A 21325-nucleotide genomic window follows, 5' to 3' on the forward strand; every position below is an offset into this window, starting at 1 on the left:
CTGAAAAGGAAAAAATAAAATTGTCAATTCAAATTTAAAACCTAATCATACTGTTTCAAAGAATTATTTTACTTTAATCAATTTCAACTTAGACTTAATTCTTCTGTCTCTATTGAATGTTTTTCGTCTGAAAAAAGTATTTAACTATAATAGCATTATTGGAAGCTCCAATTTATAATATTATTTGTGGGTATTATCAACTCATCTACTAGATTAATTTTTTTTCCTCTATAAACTAATATTAGATACTGTGATTGAATGGTAACATTTCTCTTAAAAGTAAATTATCTAAAAACTATGTTTAGGTCTTAAAAGTTAGCTACGTTAAACTTATCATTATTTACATAAATGGTTAATATTTTTTTTCTTTTATTACGACATATGAATTTAAATTTGGCTATGCGTTCTCATATTTTTTTATTAAAAAATTAATTATATTATGATTGATATATATATATCATCTAATTAACAAAATTTATAAAATTTTTTTACTTTTAACAAAAAATAAATTACAAAAATTAATCCTAAAAGCTTACTATTTTTTATAGAGTTTAGATCTTAATATTTTTGTTTTCTTACAATTTGGTTGCAACACTATGCATCTATTTCAAATGCTCATTTTTCATACAAATAGTAAGAGGAAAAGCTAAAAAAATATGAAGTCATGTTTGAATAATTAAAGTTTGAAATAATTAAAAATTCAAAAAATTTAAAAAAAAAAGAAAAAAGATTGTTAAATTTTAAATTGCCAAATCAAAATTATATTTTTTAAATTTCTTTTTCTTTAAATCAATTAATTTTATGTATTTTTTTTTCTATTACTATTTAGATAGAAAATAAACATTTAAAATATATTGATAATATTAAAAATTAAATTATAATAAATTTATTAAAAACCAAAAAAATCGTAAGGTGGCCAGCCACCCTTTCATCCTCCAAACACAACTTACAAGATTAGCCACATTGTTTGGCCTTCTTGGACTCTGCAACCGGGTGCCGCTTCTACTCTCTGTTTATATGTCACAGTCTAATACAAGGCTAATAATGTGTTTAAGATCCCAAAGAACTCGATTTACATTCTATGTATAGGAGTTCACAAAACTGAGACGAAACACTAAAGGCCACTCGTTGACAAAGTTAAAGTTCACGCGGTAGAGAGTGACCGATCTGTTATTTGTTCAACTGTCTTCCCGCAAGAGGTTTAGACAGTTGCAGAGAGGCCGGGAAATATGAGAGAAAAGAGGGAGCTCTTACGACAAATGTTCTTTGAATCAGAGCAGATGTATCTAACCATGGCTCCTAAGCCACCAGGATTGTTTTTCAGCTCTGCATTGGTTCACTTTCCATGCCCACCTCTTCGTGGCTCCGATAAACTTCAACCTACTGTCGTGGATACTCCCCAATTCCGTGAAGTCATGTTTGGAAGACACTGTTATTGCACAGAACAAATGACCATGATGAGTCAGATTTTGATACTTCATCCCTTCAAAAGGATTTTAGAATGGGAGTCTAACTTGTACTAGAGTCCCTTTGTTTTCTTTTCCAACTTTCAGTGAACTGTAAGAATCAACATAATAAAAGAAAAAAACAAACGATAAATGAGAACAACGTCGCTACCGTCTATCTTCACTCTCATTATTCTTTTCATTTCTGGCATTTACATGATCATCATCTAGGCCGTTCTCTGCTCTTGGTGGAGACAAATCTTCACCATGGTCAGTACCATCTGAGTCTTCATCACTGCTCCATTTCCGTTTCATGATTTTTGGAACCAAGCTTCTCACTTCTTTGGCCTCCAAAGTTGGATCATCACTATTTATTCGTTCAAACCGAACAGCACTGACCTTTCTCGCATTTCCTGCTAATATCTGCGAGAAATACACGGATTCTAGATATTAAACAGTAAGACCTACACCAGTTATGCAAGGAGATCGTCCTTTCTGGTACTTACAATTGTTAGAATGATAAAATCTAAGTACTTGCAGGAAAAAAGAATCTGAAAATGGAATTTCATGGTTGGTTGGGTAGGTTTCTCAGCTTTGTCACACCAAACTAAAAAACTAATGAACCAGATTCAATAAAACCAGCATATTATTTCTTAAGAACATAGCTTATCTAGCTGTTTTATTTGTCTTGCTAGGAAAACAAAATTCTGAATAAGCTCCCTAAACAACCTTCAAGATACCCCATGATGGTTAACTGCACTTATCTTATTATTTCCTTATATGTATTCTTGGTAAAGGTATCGATATAACCAAACTTTGAAGGCAGACGTTGATAACTGGCAATTGATATGCAGCCTTTTTGTCTTTTTGTTTTTTTTTGTTTTTTGTCTTTTTTTTTTAGAAGAGACAAGTTTCCATCTTATTCGCTAATCTCTGCTTTTTCCATCACCTCCAATTAGTCAACAATAAAGAATAAATAAATGCAACTTATTGCCAAAGTTTTGGCGAGAAGAATGGCAAAGGTGTTGAAGAAAGTGGGGGAAGAGTGTCAACATGTATTCATGGGAGGTAGTCAGGTCTTGGATGCAGCCCTAATTGCAAATGAGATTGTCGATGAACTGAAGTATAAGAATTTAGAGGGGTTCCTTTGCAAACTTGACATGGAAAAAACCTATAACAATGTGAATTAGGAATTTCTGAATTACATGAGGATGCATTTTGGGGACAAATGGTGAAATTGGGTCAGATGTATTTCTACCATCTCCTTCGTTGTTATGATGAATGGGAGACCATTTTTCTTTAGGATCATCAGAGGTCTCAGACAAGAAGATCTCTTGTCTCCGCCTTTGTTCATAATTGTTGTGGATGCTCTCGATATAATGATTTTGAGGGCCCGCGAACTTGGAGTGGTTGTAGGAGTAACGGTGATGGGAGCATGAGGGGAAGATTACTCATTTATTTTCTGCGGATGACATATTGCTTTTCTGTGAGATGGGGGAGAAAGCCTTGCTAAATATGAGATGCATTCTGTTAAACTTCCAAGAAGTATAAGGTCTCAACATTAACCTTGCCACGTCTGAGCCGGTGAGACTTCAGAGGGCCAAGATGATAATAGTTTAGCAAATATCCTTGGGTATAAGAAAAAAAATATAAAGATGATAATAGTTTAGCAAATATCCTTGGATATAAGAAAAAAAATATAGTTTATTTGCCTATTAAGTATTTGGAACTACCGTTGGGACTAAATACAAGGAAGTTTCTACTTAGGATCCGGTGGTGGCTCGACTCGAACAACATTTGGCCAGTTGGAAGAGACTTCCAAGGGAGGAAACTCACTCTCATTATAAGCACTTTAGCAAATATGACAATTTACTAAATGCCTCAAATTACAATCCCTGTGAGTGTGGAGAAGGAATGCAGAATCATATAATCATCTACTTTTATGGTGCCTTTTTGCATATAGACTATAGAACTTAGCTTATGGTCTTTTGGATATTAACCGAGAGATGGTTGGTTCAATGAGGGAGGAAATTTACGCTTAGAAAGGGATTGGAGGTGAAAAGAGACATGTGAGTCTTATTCCCCTTACTACTTTTTGGGCAGTGCAAAAAAAAAGGAACACGAGAGTTTTTAAGAAACACAATTTTGTTAAGGTTAAGGTTAATGGGTTCCAGACTTAGATTTTTTGAGTAAGGGTCATTCTTTGTATTCTTTTGAGGACCTTGGGGGTCTTGAGGACCTTGGGTTTGCACTCTCATGATGCATGTGAATGAATATATATGTATTTTTATTTCAAAAAGAAAAATAAAGAATAAAAATAGAGAATGCTTGCTCATGATCTCAAAGAAAAGTAGTCATGGGTTTGAAAAACTTCTGCATGCAGTACAGCTTCCACAATTTGGCTGCAAAAAAAAGAATACAACTTATACCTCTAATTTATAAATTTGACGCTTTTCCTTCGTATCTTGGCGATCAGATCCATTTTCATCGTGTTCATCATCATCTTCCCAATTTTCTTTTTGGAGGACAACTTTGATACTCTCACCTGTCCTCGGAATATATCCAAATGCTTCACATACAAAACCTGACACCGTCTCATACTGATGACCCTGGAAGATAGTATGGAAAGAAAAGGAGATCAACCGAAGTATGGGTCTAAGCATTTACAGATATTCCATCCGGTAACTTTTTGCTCATTTTGTCTTAGCATAAAAAAATATAGTCATTTTGGAAGGTAATGCATCTAAACAATGTTTGCATCACCCTGAGTACTGACAACAACTACAAACACTAAGCCTACCACATCTAAAATGTAACCAACTTGCAGTTTAATCACACATAAGTTCCTTGTTTATGGACCGCCTAAATGGCAGAAAGTACAAAACCTATAAAGATATAAAATCGACCAAACAAGAAAGTTCCCATCAGTTCAACTTTCATTCCAACTCTACCATATTCCTTTGCTCAATTATGAGACCACTTAATAGGATAAGTTGAAATATAAATTTTACATGTGAACCACCTCCCTTCCCCCTTGAATTCTCAAGAGCGTATGTTCAATTTCTACATGAAAAGGTAGAAATTATAAATCAGTCCTCAAAGAATGTAAATCAGGAGTGAAGGTTGTTCAAACTAGATATTATGTTACAATTATACATACCAAGACTAGTTCAGCAATTAAGTGACGAACTAAGTTCAGCAATTAAGTGACGAACTGAACTAAGGTAAAAATGAAATAAGAATTGAATCAAATGGGCTTGAAGTAGTTTACTTTAGAAAATCTAAGAGTTTGTCCCTTAATAAAAAGTATAATGTGCTGTTACCAGGATTTGCAGTTAGAGCTCTAAAGATCAGATAGTTTACATTTTTGTGACCTATAAAGACGGTATTTTCGCCCTCAATCAACAGCTTGTTTGGACACCAGAAACAGTGACATACCTCTGGCATTTTAATATTTAGGTCTTCAGACAGCTGATCAATAGATGTATTGGCATCGACATCAAATATTCCCTCAGCCCGCATTACAACATAGCCAGTTTTCTTCTGGATCTCTTCCTATTGTTTTACAACAAAAAAGAAAGATCAACAATAAATTAACACCCATTTTTAACCATATAAATGTCATCACTAACCATTCCTTGGATAGATGATGGGTACTTTCATATTTTTCTCGATAATGCGAGGTTGAGTTGTGAGAGGTGTTTGTGTGTTATTTTCAGGAAGTTGGTGTGAAGTGCGAGATGAAACATAATTAATGATATGTATGAATTTCTACTATAAAAACTATATAAATGTCACCAGAATAAATCTACGAAGAAAGAGAACACTTCTTGCATCTTCATTAAAGCGAAGGCCTTTATTTTGTGGATAGACATAAACAGCATTCTTAAGAATTTTTTATTTCCAGGTTGAGATATAACCAGAGGTTATCAACGTTATATCCCATATGTGTACTCAAAAACACATAAAATGAATTACTTCCTTGCCTACAAGCTCACTATCTGACATTCTCATATGAAGGCTTTTCTTTCTGTTAAGTTTACACTGACATCCAATTTTTGAGTGGTAATGACAGATGCAGTCAAATAAATCCACAAAATTTGGAAAAATATAACCATAGAAGACTTACTTTTGAATCATTTTCATCAAAGATTTCACCAACAATCTCCTCAACCACATCCTCCAATGTTACTACCTGCACCATACATAGAAATGAAGAGGGGAAGAAAAATAGGAGGGCCAAAAGGAATAACAGCACGATGATCAAATTGATTGCCATGTAATGTAGTTCTGCACTATAACACAAAGAAAATAAGTTTAAGGAGCTAAGAACTTACGTCAGTATTACTTCTTTTAAGTTTTCATAGCGAAGTTTTCTCAATGGTGTTGGACATCAAAATAGACTAACGGTTCTATTTCACCTACTCAGGACAAGGCATCAGCTCGTTACAGCACAAATAGTTCTGACCCATCTCAACTTGCATTATTGCAACTTTTGAGTATTATATGACACTGGCATCTCAAAGTAACAGAGAGTGTCTTCACAAGCAACCATACCTATTCACACTCTAGAATAATAAATTTTGCTCTCAAATATTTTGGCCTTGTTCCAGACTATTTTATGCATAACAAAATGCCAGACAGGCAGAAAATTCAATAACAATCACTTTTTGGTAACCCTAAGGGACCCTTTTCAAATGTGGAACCACTAATAGAAACTAGGTTCAAATAATAATAATAATAACAATAATAATAAAGATATAAAGCTTATTATGATGATTGACATTTAACCCAGTAACAAAATCTAGTTTGCATTGCTTAGGTGCCAAAGAGAAGGTTGATACATACTCCCACAGTTCCACCATATTCATTAAGAACAACAGCCATGTGAACCTTTCTTATTCGAAACTCTCTAAGAAGATTCCATACTGACATTGAATCTGCAGAACCAATAACATAATTTAGTTATTTGAATGTGCAGAAAAATAAGACAATTACAATCAATGGATTTTCATTAATGAAAAAGATTTGAAAATTTATTAACTGACTCCAAAACTTTTTACATAACCTACAGCCATACTAAACTTTTTACAGCATGGATAAGAAAGCAAGGTTTTCGTTGTTTTTCCAAGAGTTCAACGAGATGAATTTTCTTAGGAAAACTCTTCATTTTATATATTAAGCACTAATCACGGCCTAATATTTGCAAGTCATTGTTTAGACAAGATAAAACTAAAAATGTCAAATTAAAGAAAGTACATATGGTGATGAGAAAGTCTAGCAGTTTATGGCTTGGTCCTCTTTTGTTCCACCTCCTTCCCTTTTAGAAAAATCAATGTTCTCTGCAAAAGAAGGCTAAAGCCTTATCTCCATGGAATAGAAGTCTCTCGAATCTTGAAACAGCATGCACAGTCATCTCATTTATGAGTATGTGTACATGGTACCAGTTATCACAGAGGATAAGACTTGCTACCAAGTGTTTAAATGGAAAAAGCAAAAAAAAAAAAACAGTTAGTCAGAGACCAACGGGTTTTATTTTAAATAATCCAGACTAAAAGCAGTGATTGGCTGGATGGAAGAAACAACTGGCTTCCACTAGATCCACCAGCTGTGCAGTAAGAAAAGCATTCCAGCCTTACTAAGACGAACTGAAAACATCGATATGAGGTGATACCTAGTTAGCAGCCTCATAGCCATAGACGCATCAAATACATACACGTCTAAATTTCAGGGTGAAAACAGTAACATGAAAAAGTAATTCCTTCTCAGAAATCAGAAAAACATTTGAGACAGCTATCCTGGAAAAGCATACACTTAAGCTTAATTTAACATTAAATTTAATACATACCAGGTACAAAGTATGCAGGCTTGTGAGCCATGTCTCCCACAGCAGTGCTGTCTAGCAGCTCACCCTTCAAAATCACACAGATATTAATTCTGCATACTTGGACATCGTTGCATATGATTAAAGAACAAGTTTCAGTAATTATACAGAAAGACACAGGAGACACAGATAGGTAGTATTGCTAACCTTCTGAACATAATCTAGCAGATCCATGGCATATGCAATGCCTACTATGTTATCAACACGCTGCTCAAAAACAGGCACCCTATAATGAATTCATGAAGTTCCTTAGCATGCCACAAAAACAACATCTCACCTCAAAAGCTAAGATAATTAACTGTTAAAAAGAATTACCTTGAATATTGATGGGTCACCCACAGGTTATGGAAATCAATGAGAGTTGCACTGGCATCTATTGCAACCACATCAACGAGAGGAGTCATCACCTCTCTAACATGTGTATCCTTTATCTCTAACACATTTTCAATCATATCCTGTAAGATGACTTTTAAAATGAGTATATCTAAATCACAAAACAAAAGGTAGGCACTGTGCCTGTAGAATGAACATGATAGACCACAATTTGATAAAATAACAATTAGGTATATAACTTCAGAAACCATAAAAAAGTAAGACCAAAATTAGAACCTGCTCTTCTTCTTCTATAGCACCACTAAGTTCTGCACCTCGCAACATCAACTTCAACTCATCTTCAGTAACATATGGTTCACTAATTAAAAAGGGAAAGAAAATTGAAAGGAGTGAATGGATATAAAAAATTGTATACTGACACAAATACCAACTAGCATATTAGCTCATTTGGCCGGAAAAAATGGAATATAGTGGCTCCAATGCCAAAATAAATGCAACCGTATAAGTCTCAGTAAAATACATGGTAAAATGAGATTATTTGCAGCTAAATCATGAATAAATGGGATGGTGCATGAACCACTCTCCCTATTGATATTCTTTACAAGAAAGAATTACCCATATGCATGCAACTTATTCACATCTTTTTTTTAAAGGATAAGATATTTTTAATTTTGCGAAAGATTCTGTAGAGATACTTATTGAACTCTTTCCCCATTAGACATCACCATCCACTACCTACTCAGCTTGTTTTTCCTCAATAATAAATCCAGTAACTTATCAAAAAGATATAATATACCTTATAAAATCCACAGGATCTCAAAAAAAATAGCTTTAATCATTTAAAAAAAATATATTGAAAGTGAAAAGTTGCTTTAAGGATCCAATCGTAACACATGAAAAGTGGTAGACTTAACATGGATAAACCCAATCATAACCATAGAGGGAACTAGTAGAAGTTCTGCTCAGCTCATCTCTTTATTACATCAGTGCATCAGCCATAGCCTTGCACCTTAGCCGAGAGAAATGCCAAATGAAGTCAATCAATCCCAGAGAAGTAAACAAGAGAGAAATGATCCTCAAAGATTTGCACTCTTCTCTAGGCACAACAGCCACAACCCAGCAAACCCGCTCCTCCAAAACAAATAGTCCTCTATCTTTTTATCAATACCACGAAGAGAACCAATAAAACACTCAAGGCAGGCAAAGAAACTCAAAAAGGAAAACCAAGTACGAAAGAAACAAGCCCAAAGTCTCTGAGCCATGTCAGAGTGCCAAAAAAGATGGCAATAGGACTTAGCATTCTCAAAAAATGCAGCACATATACTTTCTGAGAGGGCTTGATTCAGCCTACAGGCTTGGAGCAAATCATTAGTATTGAGCCTGTTAAGATCTGCAATTCAAACAAAAAACTTAACATTCAAAGGAGCAACAACCTTCTAAAAACATTGATTGCGGCATCAATCGTTATTGACAAGTTATAGATTAAAAAGGTGAAGAAAGATTTGCATGAAAAAATGATTCAGGGGTCTTAAAATGTTAAAATCTATGACTTGAACATGAAGAGGAAATGATTGAGTTCAAGAAGATGAGTCAAAGAGAAGATATCAATAGATTTACAATCTTTTACATTTCTAGGAGAGATTCCATGAGATATGGTCCTCAATTTGGACTGTCAAGCAGAAGACAGTACTGTTATGGTGACCAGAAAAATTTATAGAAACAAGGAAACTGAGTAGCTAAAGGGAGAAGACCAATCCAAGGATCCAGAACAAAATTTGAGATCCATCAACAATCCTCATCTTGACAAGTGGAAGAAAAGAGTCAGAAATTAGGGATAAAACTTTCCAAGACTCATATAAGAAATAGGACAAACTGGTTTTTAGAGTCCCAGCCATTTTAACCTCTAAGAACAAAGTTATACACACAAGGGTTGGATGTTGCAAAACAAAAAGAGAAATAATTCATGAATTATATCTAGTAAAAATAATTGATAATTACTAGTTTCTACTTCCTTCAAATGAAACAGAACTGTTTAGGTTCATTCATATCATTAAAACAAAATGAAACCACAATGATAATTAGAAAAAAAAAAGAGAAACAATTATACACAAATTAGAAATAGATTAAAAAAGGATTGCCATTAACTGTACCTTCTTCCTTTCAAGCCAAGGATTTTAAGCATTCCCATCGACAAATATGTAACAACTCTTCCTACAGGATATAATATTAAGGAAAGCCATGCCACTGGCCTGACCTAGAGGCATTATAAATAACATCAGTTAAATAAATTGAAGCCAGCTCAGACAGAAGCAAAGCAAAAATAACAGAAGCCAGCATAAAGCATGAAATGGCAAAGGAAAAATATATATTCTTGTTCTTGGAATGCATACACTTCCTAACAATGACTACTTCCAGTCTTATCAAACAACAATGACTAATTGCAGAACTTACCACAAACCTAGCAACCTCTTGAGCATTGTGAACGGCTATACTTTTTGGAGTGATTTCTGTAAGAAGCAATATGGCAACCTAGTATTATTCATGAAAAATTTCAGTTAAATTGAATAAGGTAATAAGCAAATACCAGTGACTTTCCCACAAAATGCATACCAGGAAAAGGCACAAGATAGTGGAGTGTTAAAGAGGGAAAAACTTGACAAAACTAAAGAAAATAAAATCAAGTATCAGCAGATCTTTCTCCAGTATGTACAGTATGGAGTGCTAATGGGACAAGAAAAGGACAAGAACTGTATAGTTAATGAATGGATCATATTGAACTTAAAACTTTTATGCAGCAAAGTTTTAGGAAGCCGGTGAAATAATTTGTAGATTACTTCTAGGCACCATTAACTTATATTATACAGACACAATGACATGCATTAGTAGTTACTCTCTTCCCGAGCCTGATAGTGAGGGTTCAATTGCACCAAAAGACAATTATGCACCTTAAGGCAAAAGAAAAGAAAAAGCAAAAGTATAGACAGAATGGGATTGTCTATGGTAGAAAAACTAATGCTATAACCTTGCAGATTCTGCAAATCCTGGTATTCATTGTTGACATCTTATAGCTATTATAACAGAAAAAGATACACCACCAACATGCAGATCATTTTTGTAACACCACATAAAAATGCAGATTCAGGTTAGCAGATCCTCTAGCCTCAAAATCTTTCATTGCCTTATTGCCGATTTACCATCTATAAAAGAAAAGGAATCATTGAATAATAGTCCAGAATCCAGATACAATTTCCTTTATACATCACCTAACACGTTGATAAATCTGAATCTTTCCAAACACTTCATAAAGAAGAAAGTTGAATGCTTATTATATTTGAAAATGGCAATTAGGCCATGGCTTAAATGGCTCTTAGAAATGCCTTGCCTCTCTAATTTAACATGAGAAAAAATTCCTATAAATTGTTGCGTCTATGAGAATGCATGTGGTTTTTTTCTATGCACGCTCATGCGAGAGAGAAAAGGACAAACTGGACATACAGTCATCACTCCAGTTGCTGCACTAACACCAGCTTCACCAAATATTGCTGTTGCTGCATCTGTGACTAATGCAGTTGCTCCAATATTCACCACACTGAGAGAAATAAATGAAATACACAATAAGAAATTTTAAAGTCAGACTCAAAAGGTTGAAATTTATTATGGTAATGGTAAGAAAATGGCAGTACGTTGTGCCGATAAGAATAGTTGTCAGAAACCGAGTAACATCACTGCGAAGCATTCGAAACACACCATTTTCAGACTCCTTTTCGGCCAACTCACGCACCTGATAGAGAGTAATATCAGACAACCAATTAGATTGCAAATTTCTATTAGGGTAAACAACATATTTTTTTTTAAAAAAAAAAGCTCCAAAAGAAAGCTAGCATCTTTCATGTATAATTTTTTTTCAAAAGTAAATATATTTTATATATATATATAAATATATAAACAATGGCAGCACTGGTGCACCCATATAAAAAGCTCCCCTAGACCATCCACATTATGGAGAGGATAACCATTAACCAAAACATAAGATCTGCAACCAAATATGGAGTAAGGAATGAATACTATAATGTGTTTCTTGCTCTTGGCTGTCCTTGTACCCTCCCCAAGCAAAGAGCTCAGCAGAGACCGATCAACACACCATCCAATTGATGCCCAATAAACGAGATGCTGGATTCTGTAGCCTTCTACCCTCCGGGCACCATAAGAGGAGGTGCTTATGGGATTCATTATCTTGAAATCAAAGATCTTTTTGTAGATAATAAATCAGCATCCACTTAATTAGCAGACAATGGAAATGCAGGAACAACTTTTCATTTTGAAGCTAACATGCAAAACAAATAAACTGCCATATGATATAAATTATGAGAGCCTCATTTAGCACAATCACAAAGAATGCATCAAACCACCAAACATCAAACACCACCAAGACCTCGCCAGTATTACAAAGTGGAAATACTTTCTAAATCTATTATTCACTAGTCTTAGATGAAGAAATTAGCCTCCTAGTTAACATAGCTTTCCAACATTCGTTTTTTGAAACCATGTTATTCTAGCTGATTAAGAGAAAACACCTCCAATTAGCTATAAGCAAATGTATACCTTCCATGGCCATAATGTCGTAATGGAAGTCTCAGCCATGGAAAAGAACGCAGACAGCCCCAAAAGCGCCGCCAAAACCAAACCTTGCTCCTTGAAAATCTGGAGAACCTGCGAAACTTTAGGCCACGCATTCCTTAGCAGCAGAATACTCTGTCCAAACACCCCATACCCTGCATTCACTGTACCCTCCACTGCAAATACCCTCGTGCATCCAAACACCAAAAGCCCACAAATCATTGCCCCTAGAACGGCTCCCGTTTTCAACAGAACATCCACAGACTTCACTTTCTTGCCCACATCCTCATTTGGCTGAACACCCACATCGTCTATAGCTTCCCCTAGTAATCTCCAGGAAGCTCCACTGTTAAATTTTCTATTTTGAGGGAATCTTGAACACAAAATTCCTCTGAAAACGCCGGGATTTGTAAAACTCGACACTCCACGAAACGGATATCCGTGGTTTTTTGCTGGAATTATTATTGGCAACTTTCTGAATCGCATAGAACTCGAGATTTTCATGCGACCAAAGGAAGTGGGTCGAGAGAGAGTCGATGACAATCCCATATCCATCGAAGACTGTTAGGAGCCTAAATTGAAACGAAATTTGACAATCAAAGCCGAAATTTTGAACGAATTAGTTTAAGAGAAATTGCATACAACCAACAACGAATGAAAATATGGACCAATATGGTTTCTTTTCTTAATTCTTTACTTGGGTTTCTCCAATAGGAAGTGTTCAATGTGAGGCAATGAATGGGAAGGGATTCACTGGTTTTACAGAAGAAAAAAGAGAGACGAGTGCATTTGGGATGATAGATGGCTCAAGAAAAGCCCTGAAGAGAGTGATTGAAGAAGGTATTGGACTTTGAGGTTGCTTACTTCTTCAGCTTCTCGGCCAAGAGGTGAGTGGGGGAATTTGCAGGGGCAAGTGGAAGTAACCTGCTGCCAATTTTGGAATAAGCTTATTCTTTTAGTCTTTACATTTTTAAAATTAAAAAATTTATATTTTTTTTATAAATATTATTATGATCACGTTAATCTTCTATTATATAGCAATTTTTTTCTTATAAATATAATCTTTTATTATATTTTTTATATTTAATATTTAATATTTTATTTTTAAAATTAATTTTTTAACTAACAATATGTTAAAATATTTATTTATTGTAATATTCAAAATTTATTAAAAATATAATATAAATAAAATATAAAACTATTATTTTTTGTCAAACTTTTACTATTACTATGAAAGATCATAAATTTTCGTAATGAACTACAGAGCGGGAGTCATCGAAGATCGGAGGACGGCGGTCCGCGGCTTCCACAAGGTCAAGCTGGTAGAGGTTTCGGGGGCGTACGTGTTCCGGTAATGGAGAAAGATGACGGACGACATCCTCCTGCTTGCACATCACGTTTCACAAATTCGGCACAGAGCTTCGTATCAGGTAATGATATTTACATATATACGCACGCATATAGATTCGATTGCATTATATTTCATAATTTAATGAGCTAGGTTTTCTACTTCGTTGAGAGTTTTTAAGAGTTTGTATTCCTAGTACCAGAAACGACGATGCAAAAAATGAGCTAGCGACGATTCCTAACTATCTGCTCTGTGGTATTAGACCTGCAAGTTGGTTGTGAGGGAAGTTGTGATAAATTCGGTGAGTTGAGGTCGGATAGTTCCCCTCGATGGTAATGGAATCTGGCCTGTGAAAGAGTTGCTTGAAAAGTTATGCATAAGTAGATCACAGATGGATTAACGAATTGCTGTCTCGAGCTTGTTGTTTGTGAGCTCAATAGCTGTGAAGATGATAATGATTCTCAGTTGTCGAATGTATGTTCGTGAAATCATCATTTTAAAAGAAGCTTTCAAGTTAGGAATGAGATTGTAGCTGCAGTAACTGCAACGAAACAAGATCCAGTTGCATTGAAGATGGAAAAACTCTATTTCCCAACGAAACAAATTACGGGAGTCCTGACCAAATCAAACCTGTGTCTAATGCTGAGGGTATTGATACAGTTTGCAGAGGTACCCTTCAGGATTTTGTTCTGGAAAGGACAATAATTTCCTTCCACATTGCATAGATTAGTTGGCTCTAGGGATTTGAGCTCAGAATATCCATTGAAATTTAGTTGTTACTCAAATCTATCACTTATTGATTGTTGAGGTTTGATGTTTTGTCAACCTCTTCAAACCTAGAGAAGTTACCCGAGGAGAGATAGACATCAATAGGGTTCACCAGATCAAAGATTGAGTTGCAAATAGGCAGGCCTTCTTGTTTGTTGTTACTCAAATCAAGAAGCTGTTGAATGGAGAACCTAGAAAATTTTTCAAGCTTTGGAAAGCCGGAGATTTAATTTGAGTAAAGTCGAATTCAAATATGATTCACTATATCCCAGAAACCGATTTCAGGGAATTTTCTTTGCAACTGGAGATTATCCAAAGTGGAAATAATGTTGTTAGCAAAAGGATATTACACTAGTAATTGTGATTGCATTACAATCTCAATTATATACATGTAATTTAAGTGTTAAAGAGAAAAAAACTAAAATTTTCAATTGTGTTTTTCTTTTTTTTTTAACTTTAGAATTACTGTGTCTATTGCAAACATAAAGCAGAAATGATACAAAATTCAGCTGTAACGTATTACATAATTAAGCATCTACGGAAGTTTACACTTATTACGAATACATTGCACTCCAACAAGAGATAAGTTGGTGTGGTATTATATGAAGCCCCTCGATGCTATTGATTTCGTCATCATCAATTAAAACTTGTTGTTTGTATACTAATCATCACTTTGCCTTCTCAAAATTGGAATTTGACCTCATAGTGTACTCTGCTACAAGCTGTGCAAACGATGAAGACTTGTCTTCTAGTAATCTGGATGGAGAATCATATTCCTCAATAAGGCCTGCATCAAAACTAAAATGTGTTATATATCCACAGAATCCAAATAACAAAGGAATGATATGGCTTACTGACCGTTACTTAGAAGTAGAACCATGTCGCTGTCAAGAACAGAAGTTATCCTGTGGGCAATTGTAATGACTGTACAGTCAGAAAAGTGTTGCCGAAGAGTAGTCTGAATTAGATTATCAGTTGCTGTATCAACAGATGCAGTGGCTTCATCGAGAACCAACACCTTACTTCTTTTAAGTAGTACACGCCCAAGACAGACCAGCTGCCTCTGACCCATACTCCAATTCTCTCCATTCTCCGTAACTGCCATATGATAACTTTATATTGTTAGTTTGATATATTTTAATATTGTCAGTGAGGCTAGCATGTTGAGATTAGATACAAAGACAAACCTATGGAGTCTAGCTTTCCGTCCTTCTTCTTAACTTCATCTCCAAGTTGGCACCTATCTAGAGCCTAAAAACAACCAAAACATGTGTTAGCAGATGCTAACCTTCAATTTCCAGCCTCAGAACTGACTTTAGAAGAAACAAAATAAAGAAAAGTTGCTTAATTAAAGACTAAAAACCAACTTACCTCCCATATCTGTTCATCTGTGTACTCTTCAAGAGGATCCAGATTGCTTCGAAGTGTGCCTTCAAACATTGTTGGATCTTGGGGAATAATGCTCAGCCTTGACCGCAAATCATGCAGTCCAATGGTTGAGATATTTATGCCATCTATCACAATATAACCAGCTGTAGGTTCAACAATTCGGAAAAGCGTCTGAATGAGAGTTGATTTACCACTGCCTGTTCTTCCTACAATTCCAGTTTTCAGCCCTCCTGGGAGTGTGCAAGTTAAACCTCGCAACACAAGTGGCATATGTGGGGCATACCGGACCTACACAGTACAAGAACCCAATCATTTGATGAATGAATCAAAAATTGGTCGGGCGAGCCAATTAAAAAGCTAGTAAGTTTACCTGGAGATCAAAGATAGCAACTTCTCCTTGAGCTGGCCAGGAATGGCCTGGTCGATTTCCTTCTATTACAAGAGGTGGTTCATTAGGAATGTTTGTATACTGCAGAACTCTTTCAACTGATATAATTTTGTTCTCAAGATTACAAAGATTCCATATCACCCAAGCTTGCAACATATTTAGATTGAGCCCGTAAGTCACAGCTAAGCCTGCAATGCCTTTAAAAGAAGGGGAAAAACAAACAAAATATGATTTAACATCTTACTTGGTCATTTATTGTAAGCGATGAGGAGGAAGTTTAGTTAGACACTAGTTCAATCACTTACTCGGGTCAATAACTCCCTCTGGAATAGAGATCAAGAAAACCAAGGAGAACACAAATGTAACAGAAGATAGCATATCAAGGCGGAAGCACAGCCATTCCATGGCACCAGCAATATGGAACTTTGGCCGAGAATACCCATCGTTAAGCTTCATGTTAGTGTTACAGAATCTTGTCTCTTGATCAAAGCTCCTGATAGTTGTTGATCCTGAAATTGTTTCAGCAAAATGTTGTATCACAGGGGCTTTGCATACTCCAACCAGCCTTGAAAGCTCTCGTGCTGAAGGAATGTAGTATTGCTGCATAGTTGTAATTAAGCTTGTAAAAATCCAATATCCTTTGTGTGGTACAGTATAATATGCTCATAAATTAAAAGCCTCAAAGAGAGCTTCAATGAGGAAATAAAACATGATATCTTTTGGTACTGAAGCCCTAGATTAACCAGTCTGAGAAGCAGATGAAGATTACCTGGTACCAGATGCAGGCAGCAACGACAGGGATAAAAACAATGAAAACCTGCCACGCAACCTGACACATAACTGCAATGATGCCTAGGAGCTGGATCATGGAGAAAGCAAAACTCCCAACTTGATATGGAATGTTCATATCTAAAGCACTTTGGTCTGTAGAAGCCTAAAAGAAAGAAAGAATTAGGATAAGTAAATGAAATCAAATAAACAACTTTTTGCTCATTCTCCTCTTCCCTTCTTTGTCTTTTTCCTTCTCATGCTAATCAAATAGATAACGCAGCTTGATCCACAAATATTGCAATCTTAAGTGATCAATATATACATAATATATATGCACTTACTCTGTTCAGGATTCGTCCGCTTGGAGTGGAATCAAAGAAAGACATGGGGGCGCGGAAGATGCAAAAATGCATCTTATTGAAGAGTTCAGTCGCCGCTTTGTACCCAGCTGTTACAAGAAGGGTGGCTCTTGCAAGGATGCAAAAAGAACTTCCAACTGCCAAAACTACATACACAATTATTAGCGTGGAGCTCCTGACTGCAGGTTTCATATCTGCAGACACTGGAGTTGCCCAGGCCATCCAGTAGTTGCTTCCAATTTGAAGAATCTGAAAGAGAATCTGAGCCAACAAAATAAAGGGCACAAGAGCTCCTCCATACGCTGTTGTTATATATTTCCAGTAGACAGAAAGCCCAACTCTACCTTTCTCTCTCTCTTCTTCTTCAACAAGCTGTCCTTTTGGCCCAGCCAAATCATCTCCTTTTCTATTCTGGACATCGTTGTTTTCTTCAGTATGCATACTCCCATTAGCACTACTCACACCGTCGTCATCTTTACTGCTACCTACTTTTTCTGAGTGTGATCCTTCCTCGACAGAGTCAAATGCTGACATTGCTTTCTTATGTGCACATACAAGTTCCATAAAATCAGTTTCTGAACTAAGAAGATCACCATATTTTCCAGCTTGGGCAATCTTTCCATCTTTCATGACCTAACGAGAAGGTTCAAATTTAAGTCAATTGTTATATAAATGAGTTAAATTGTCTTTTCCAACAACTTAAGTTGATAGGAAAGAACATAATCTATATTTAAACATTAACAGTTCTCAACACATAATAAGGCTGAATACGTTGATGAAGCCTAGGCCTGCCTTATCTTATGCTGAAATTAGTTAACAGAAATAGGATAGCGACAGGGAATTAAACACTAGATTTCTTATTCTGATATGATGTCAAATAATAGAGCTGAGTTGATTTTCCTAAAAGCTTATCTTTTTAGTAAAGAGTTCAATCAATATGATATTTTTTATACGTCAGTATCAATGTTCATGAGATTGATATTTTGACACCAATATCGTGAATGCAGAGCAAAAAATAATCACTATGAACTACCTACCAAGATTAGATCAGCAGCCGGTAAGAACTCAACTTGATGAGTAACATAAACCACTGTTTTTGGACTCAAAAGACCCAGTAGAACTTCCTGCACCAAAGTAAACAAAATAGATACGCTTTAGGAAGAAACTATTTTTTTTTTTATTGCTCACAGGAAGACAAAGTGAAGCAAGAAAAAGAGTAAAAGAAGCAATATGAAGCAAAACAGGGTGCACCAGTATTTTATATGTGAGCACATGCACAAGAAAAGATTAGGTGGAGAAAGTTTAACTGTATGAGGACAAGACCACATTTTACCTTGAATAGATGGGATCCTGTGTGAGCATCCAAAGCACTAAAAGGATCATCAAACAGATAGATATCGGCATCTTGGTAAAGCGCACGCGCAATCTGTATTCTCTGCTTCTGTCCACCACTCAAGTTTATTCCCCTTTCTCCTATGATAGTTTGATCACCAAATGAGAGAACCTCTAGGTCCTTCTTTAGGGAGCATGCTTCCAGAATTTTGTCATAAAGTCCTCTCTCCATCTCCTTCCCAAACAAAATGTTATCTTCAATTTTGCCACTTTGAATCCAAGGAGATTGAGGAACATAGGCCTTTGTCCCACATACCTTTATGGTACCTGAAATCTTCGGTACTTCTCCCAAGATAGATGATAACAAGCTCGATTTACCTGATCCAACAGTGCCACAAACAGCCACTCTCATGCCATGTAACACTTTGACGTTTATATCTCTCAGGCTTGGATTAGGGGCTGACACCTCCCAAGAGAATGTTCCATTAACCACATCTATTGCTGTATCTGAAACACCTCTTGGGAGTTTCTCTATGACATCAGCCTGTAAGTCATCAAGACGAAGGAAAGATGCAATTCTATCCAGAGAAACCTTTGTCTGAACTATCATTGAAATCGTGTCAGGAAGATTATAGATAGGCTCTTGAAGAATCCTGAAAGTTGCAAGTGCAGATAAGATCTTTCCAGACTCAAGTGGGATTCCCAAAAGCATACCAGCTCCAAAAGTGGAAACAGCTACAAAAGTTGGTGCCCCCCAAAAAACAAAACTCGTAAGTGCAGAAGAGTATACGAATTTTTTTAGCCATCCAGTCTCAACATTCCTCAGCTCTACAATCTTAGATAAGAACTTCATTTCCCATCCCTGAAGCTTGAGAATTCTCATATTCCTTAAAATTTCAGATGTCACCCTCATCCTTTTATCTTTTGATTCCATCAACTTATCCTGAAACCTCTCTTGCAATCTTCCCAATGGAAAATTTAACAACATAACAACTATGGTTGCAACAAAAGCGGCAAGCGATGCTAGCCCAAGATTTTTATACAAAATCACTAAGGCCAAAACAACCTGCAAAATCACCATCCATGGGTCGTGCATATACCAACTAAAGTCACCCACCCTCTCTGCATCAACTGTCATGAAATTAATGATCTCCCCACTGGTGTGACCCTGCTTTGATTGGCACGAGAGGGTCAAACCCTTATTATAGATCATTGCAACTAGTACTGAACGCATCCTAATTCCAACCTTCTGCAACCTAAAGAACCAATGCCTTTGGCAGAGGCACTCTACAATCTTTGCAACAAAGAATGTTGCGACCAAAACATACCCCTCGTTTTTATATTCTCTATGCCCACTAAGGTACTGAACAAAAGTGTCAATAAGATAAGGGCCGACGTACGAAGCTATTGTGTATACAAATGCAAATAAAGCTGTCAAAAGAATGTCTTTCCAAGCTGAAAAGAAAAGAGCTTTGACCAGCCTAAATGCAGTCAAGCTTCTCCCAGCACCACCATCCGACTCAAGATTACCCCTAAAAACTGGAAATGCCCCATAGACACTATCAACACTGTCAAGTTGAGGAACATCCTCAAGGTCTAAAGTCTTCTTATTCCCAAAAGCAATCAGGGAACCCATCCAAGAGAAAGAAAGGATACTGAAAATGCCAGCATTCGAGTAAGGAGTGACAGCATCACCTCCTCTTGATTTGTTGGATCCTGCACCAGTATCTACCCTGGAACTACCATTCAGAAGGGGCTCCTCAAGAAGGGTATCGTCCCCCTCAATTTTCCTCAAGAAACCCACATAAGAAAGAAACAACCCGGTAAAAACAGAGACTACATCAGATACTAAACACTGTCTAGGGAATGACATATGTTTCTTGTAAAGGACAACGTCTACAACAAGGCAATAGCAAGACATAGAAAAATAAAAAGCCCACCAGGCCCTCAACCACAGTGGAAACTTGCGTTCGCCAGAAATAGAAAACTTGATATAAGCAGAAATTGCCCCCCAAGCAATTGCTCTAAGCAGAAAATCCACAAGGGTCACCGTCCTATCATCCGACCAGCCATTCATGTACCAGTAAAAGTAACTCCATAAGCAAAAAACGAGATTGAACGCGGAGAAGCCCAAGCAACAAACCAGAGTCTGTTTATACCACAAAACCCTCCTGAGCTTAAACCCCTCTTTTGAATCCTCACCATCGCCCACTCTCAGTTTCTTGCAGACCCATGAAGCTAATAATACTAATAACAAAATCAAGTGTAAGGAACCAGAAAACCCCCGGAGAAAAATGTGTTTGAGGAGAAAAGGTGTACCTGGATTCATTACTGACCCTAGGTGGAAGAAGAAGGGTTCTAACGTACCATGCCTTGTCGTCGAATTAAGAAGCTCCATGTTATGCGTTTTGTTTCGGCTGTTCGGCGAAATGGGTGTGCAAGGATTTGATTGTTTTATTAAGTAGATACAGACTGATTGTTTGCGAATGTTTCTATGTCAATATATATATATACGACAAGAGGATGCAGCGGAGTCCACCAAAGGAGAGAGAGAGTCAATGGATGAATTCCTTGGACGTAGGGTAACGTGGAGAGCAAGACTCGGGAGACGGAGAGAGCCAAGAAAAAATGAAGCAAAATGAGACAAAAAAAAAAAATGGCGCCCTTCCTGGAAAGGCCTGAACTTTTGAG

At 36.3% G+C, this 21325-nt stretch overlaps 2 protein-coding genes across 4 annotated transcripts; both read right to left on the bottom strand.

Annotated features, from left to right (window-relative positions):
* Positions 1–863: 863 nt before the first annotated feature.
* LOC110820612 (CBS domain-containing protein / transporter associated domain-containing protein) lies at positions 864–13225 on the bottom strand. Its single transcript, XM_022050132.2, has 15 exons — positions 12265–13225; positions 11346–11443; positions 11158–11251; positions 10114–10191; positions 9813–9916; positions 7939–8020; positions 7645–7784; positions 7477–7555; positions 7294–7357; positions 6294–6385; positions 5575–5640; positions 4884–5000; positions 3875–4054; positions 1618–1868; positions 864–1429 (listed from the first exon to the last, which is right to left on the bottom strand). Exons 1-15 carry the CDS (start codon positions 12832–12834, stop codon positions 1414–1416), a joined length of 2031 nt encoding a protein of 676 aa, XP_021905824.1. The 5' UTR covers positions 12835–13225; the 3' UTR covers positions 864–1413.
* A 1589-nt stretch (positions 13226–14814) lies between these two features.
* On the bottom strand, positions 14815–21325 carry ABCC3 (multidrug resistance-associated protein 3). 3 transcript variants are annotated; one of them, XM_088218704.1, is made up of 11 exons: positions 20954–21323; positions 18636–20881; positions 18340–18426; positions 17285–17935; positions 16942–17106; positions 16478–16772; positions 16155–16369; positions 15767–16072; positions 15583–15646; positions 15254–15493; positions 14815–15182 (listed from the first exon to the last, which is right to left on the bottom strand). In XM_088218704.1, the coding sequence occupies exons 1-11, from the start codon at positions 21030–21032 to the stop codon at positions 15064–15066; spliced, it is 4467 nt and encodes a 1488-aa protein (XP_088074830.1). In that variant the 5' UTR covers positions 21033–21323; the 3' UTR covers positions 14815–15063. The 3 variants fall into 3 exon arrangements, with proteins under 3 accessions (XP_088074830.1, XP_088074829.1, XP_088074831.1); XM_088218703.1 differs by having other exon boundaries at positions 18636–21323; XM_088218705.1 differs by lacking the exon at positions 14815–15182 and having other exon boundaries at positions 15246–15493; positions 18636–21325.

This window comes from Carica papaya, chromosome 4, assembly GCF_054855325.1.
Source record: "Carica papaya isolate Zhongbai chromosome 4, ASM5485532v1, whole genome shotgun sequence".
Lineage (NCBI taxonomy): Eukaryota > Viridiplantae > Streptophyta > Magnoliopsida > Brassicales > Caricaceae > Carica > Carica papaya.

What these genes read in the sequence shown, in the direction of transcription:
- ABCC3 (XM_088218703.1), bottom strand. Translation starts at nt 21,032, where the DNA reads ATGGAGCTTCTTAATTCGACGACAAGGCATGGTACGTTAGAACCCTTC. An exon ending in CAGGATCCCATCTATTCAAG is followed by an intron (nt 18,427 to 18,635) that starts GTAAAATGTGGT and finishes ACTTTGGTGCAG; the next exon opens with GAAGTTCTACTGGGTCTTTT. An exon ending in AGAGGGAGTTATTGACCCGA is followed by an intron (nt 16,370 to 16,477) that starts GTAAGTGATTGA and finishes CTTCTTTTAAAG; the next exon opens with GCATTGCAGGCTTAGCTGTG.
- LOC110820612 (XM_022050132.2), bottom strand. Translation starts at nt 12,834, where the DNA reads ATGGATATGGGATTGTCATCGACTCTCTCTCGACCCACTTCCTTTGGT. An exon ending in AATATGGTGGAACTGTGGGA is followed by an intron (nt 5,641 to 6,293) that starts GTATGTATCAAC and finishes TGTATGGTGCAG; the next exon opens with GTAGTAACATTGGAGGATGT. An exon ending in TAAATATTAAAATGCCAGAG is followed by an intron (nt 4,055 to 4,883) that starts GTATGTCACTGT and finishes ACTATCTTCCAG; the next exon opens with GGTCATCAGTATGAGACGGT.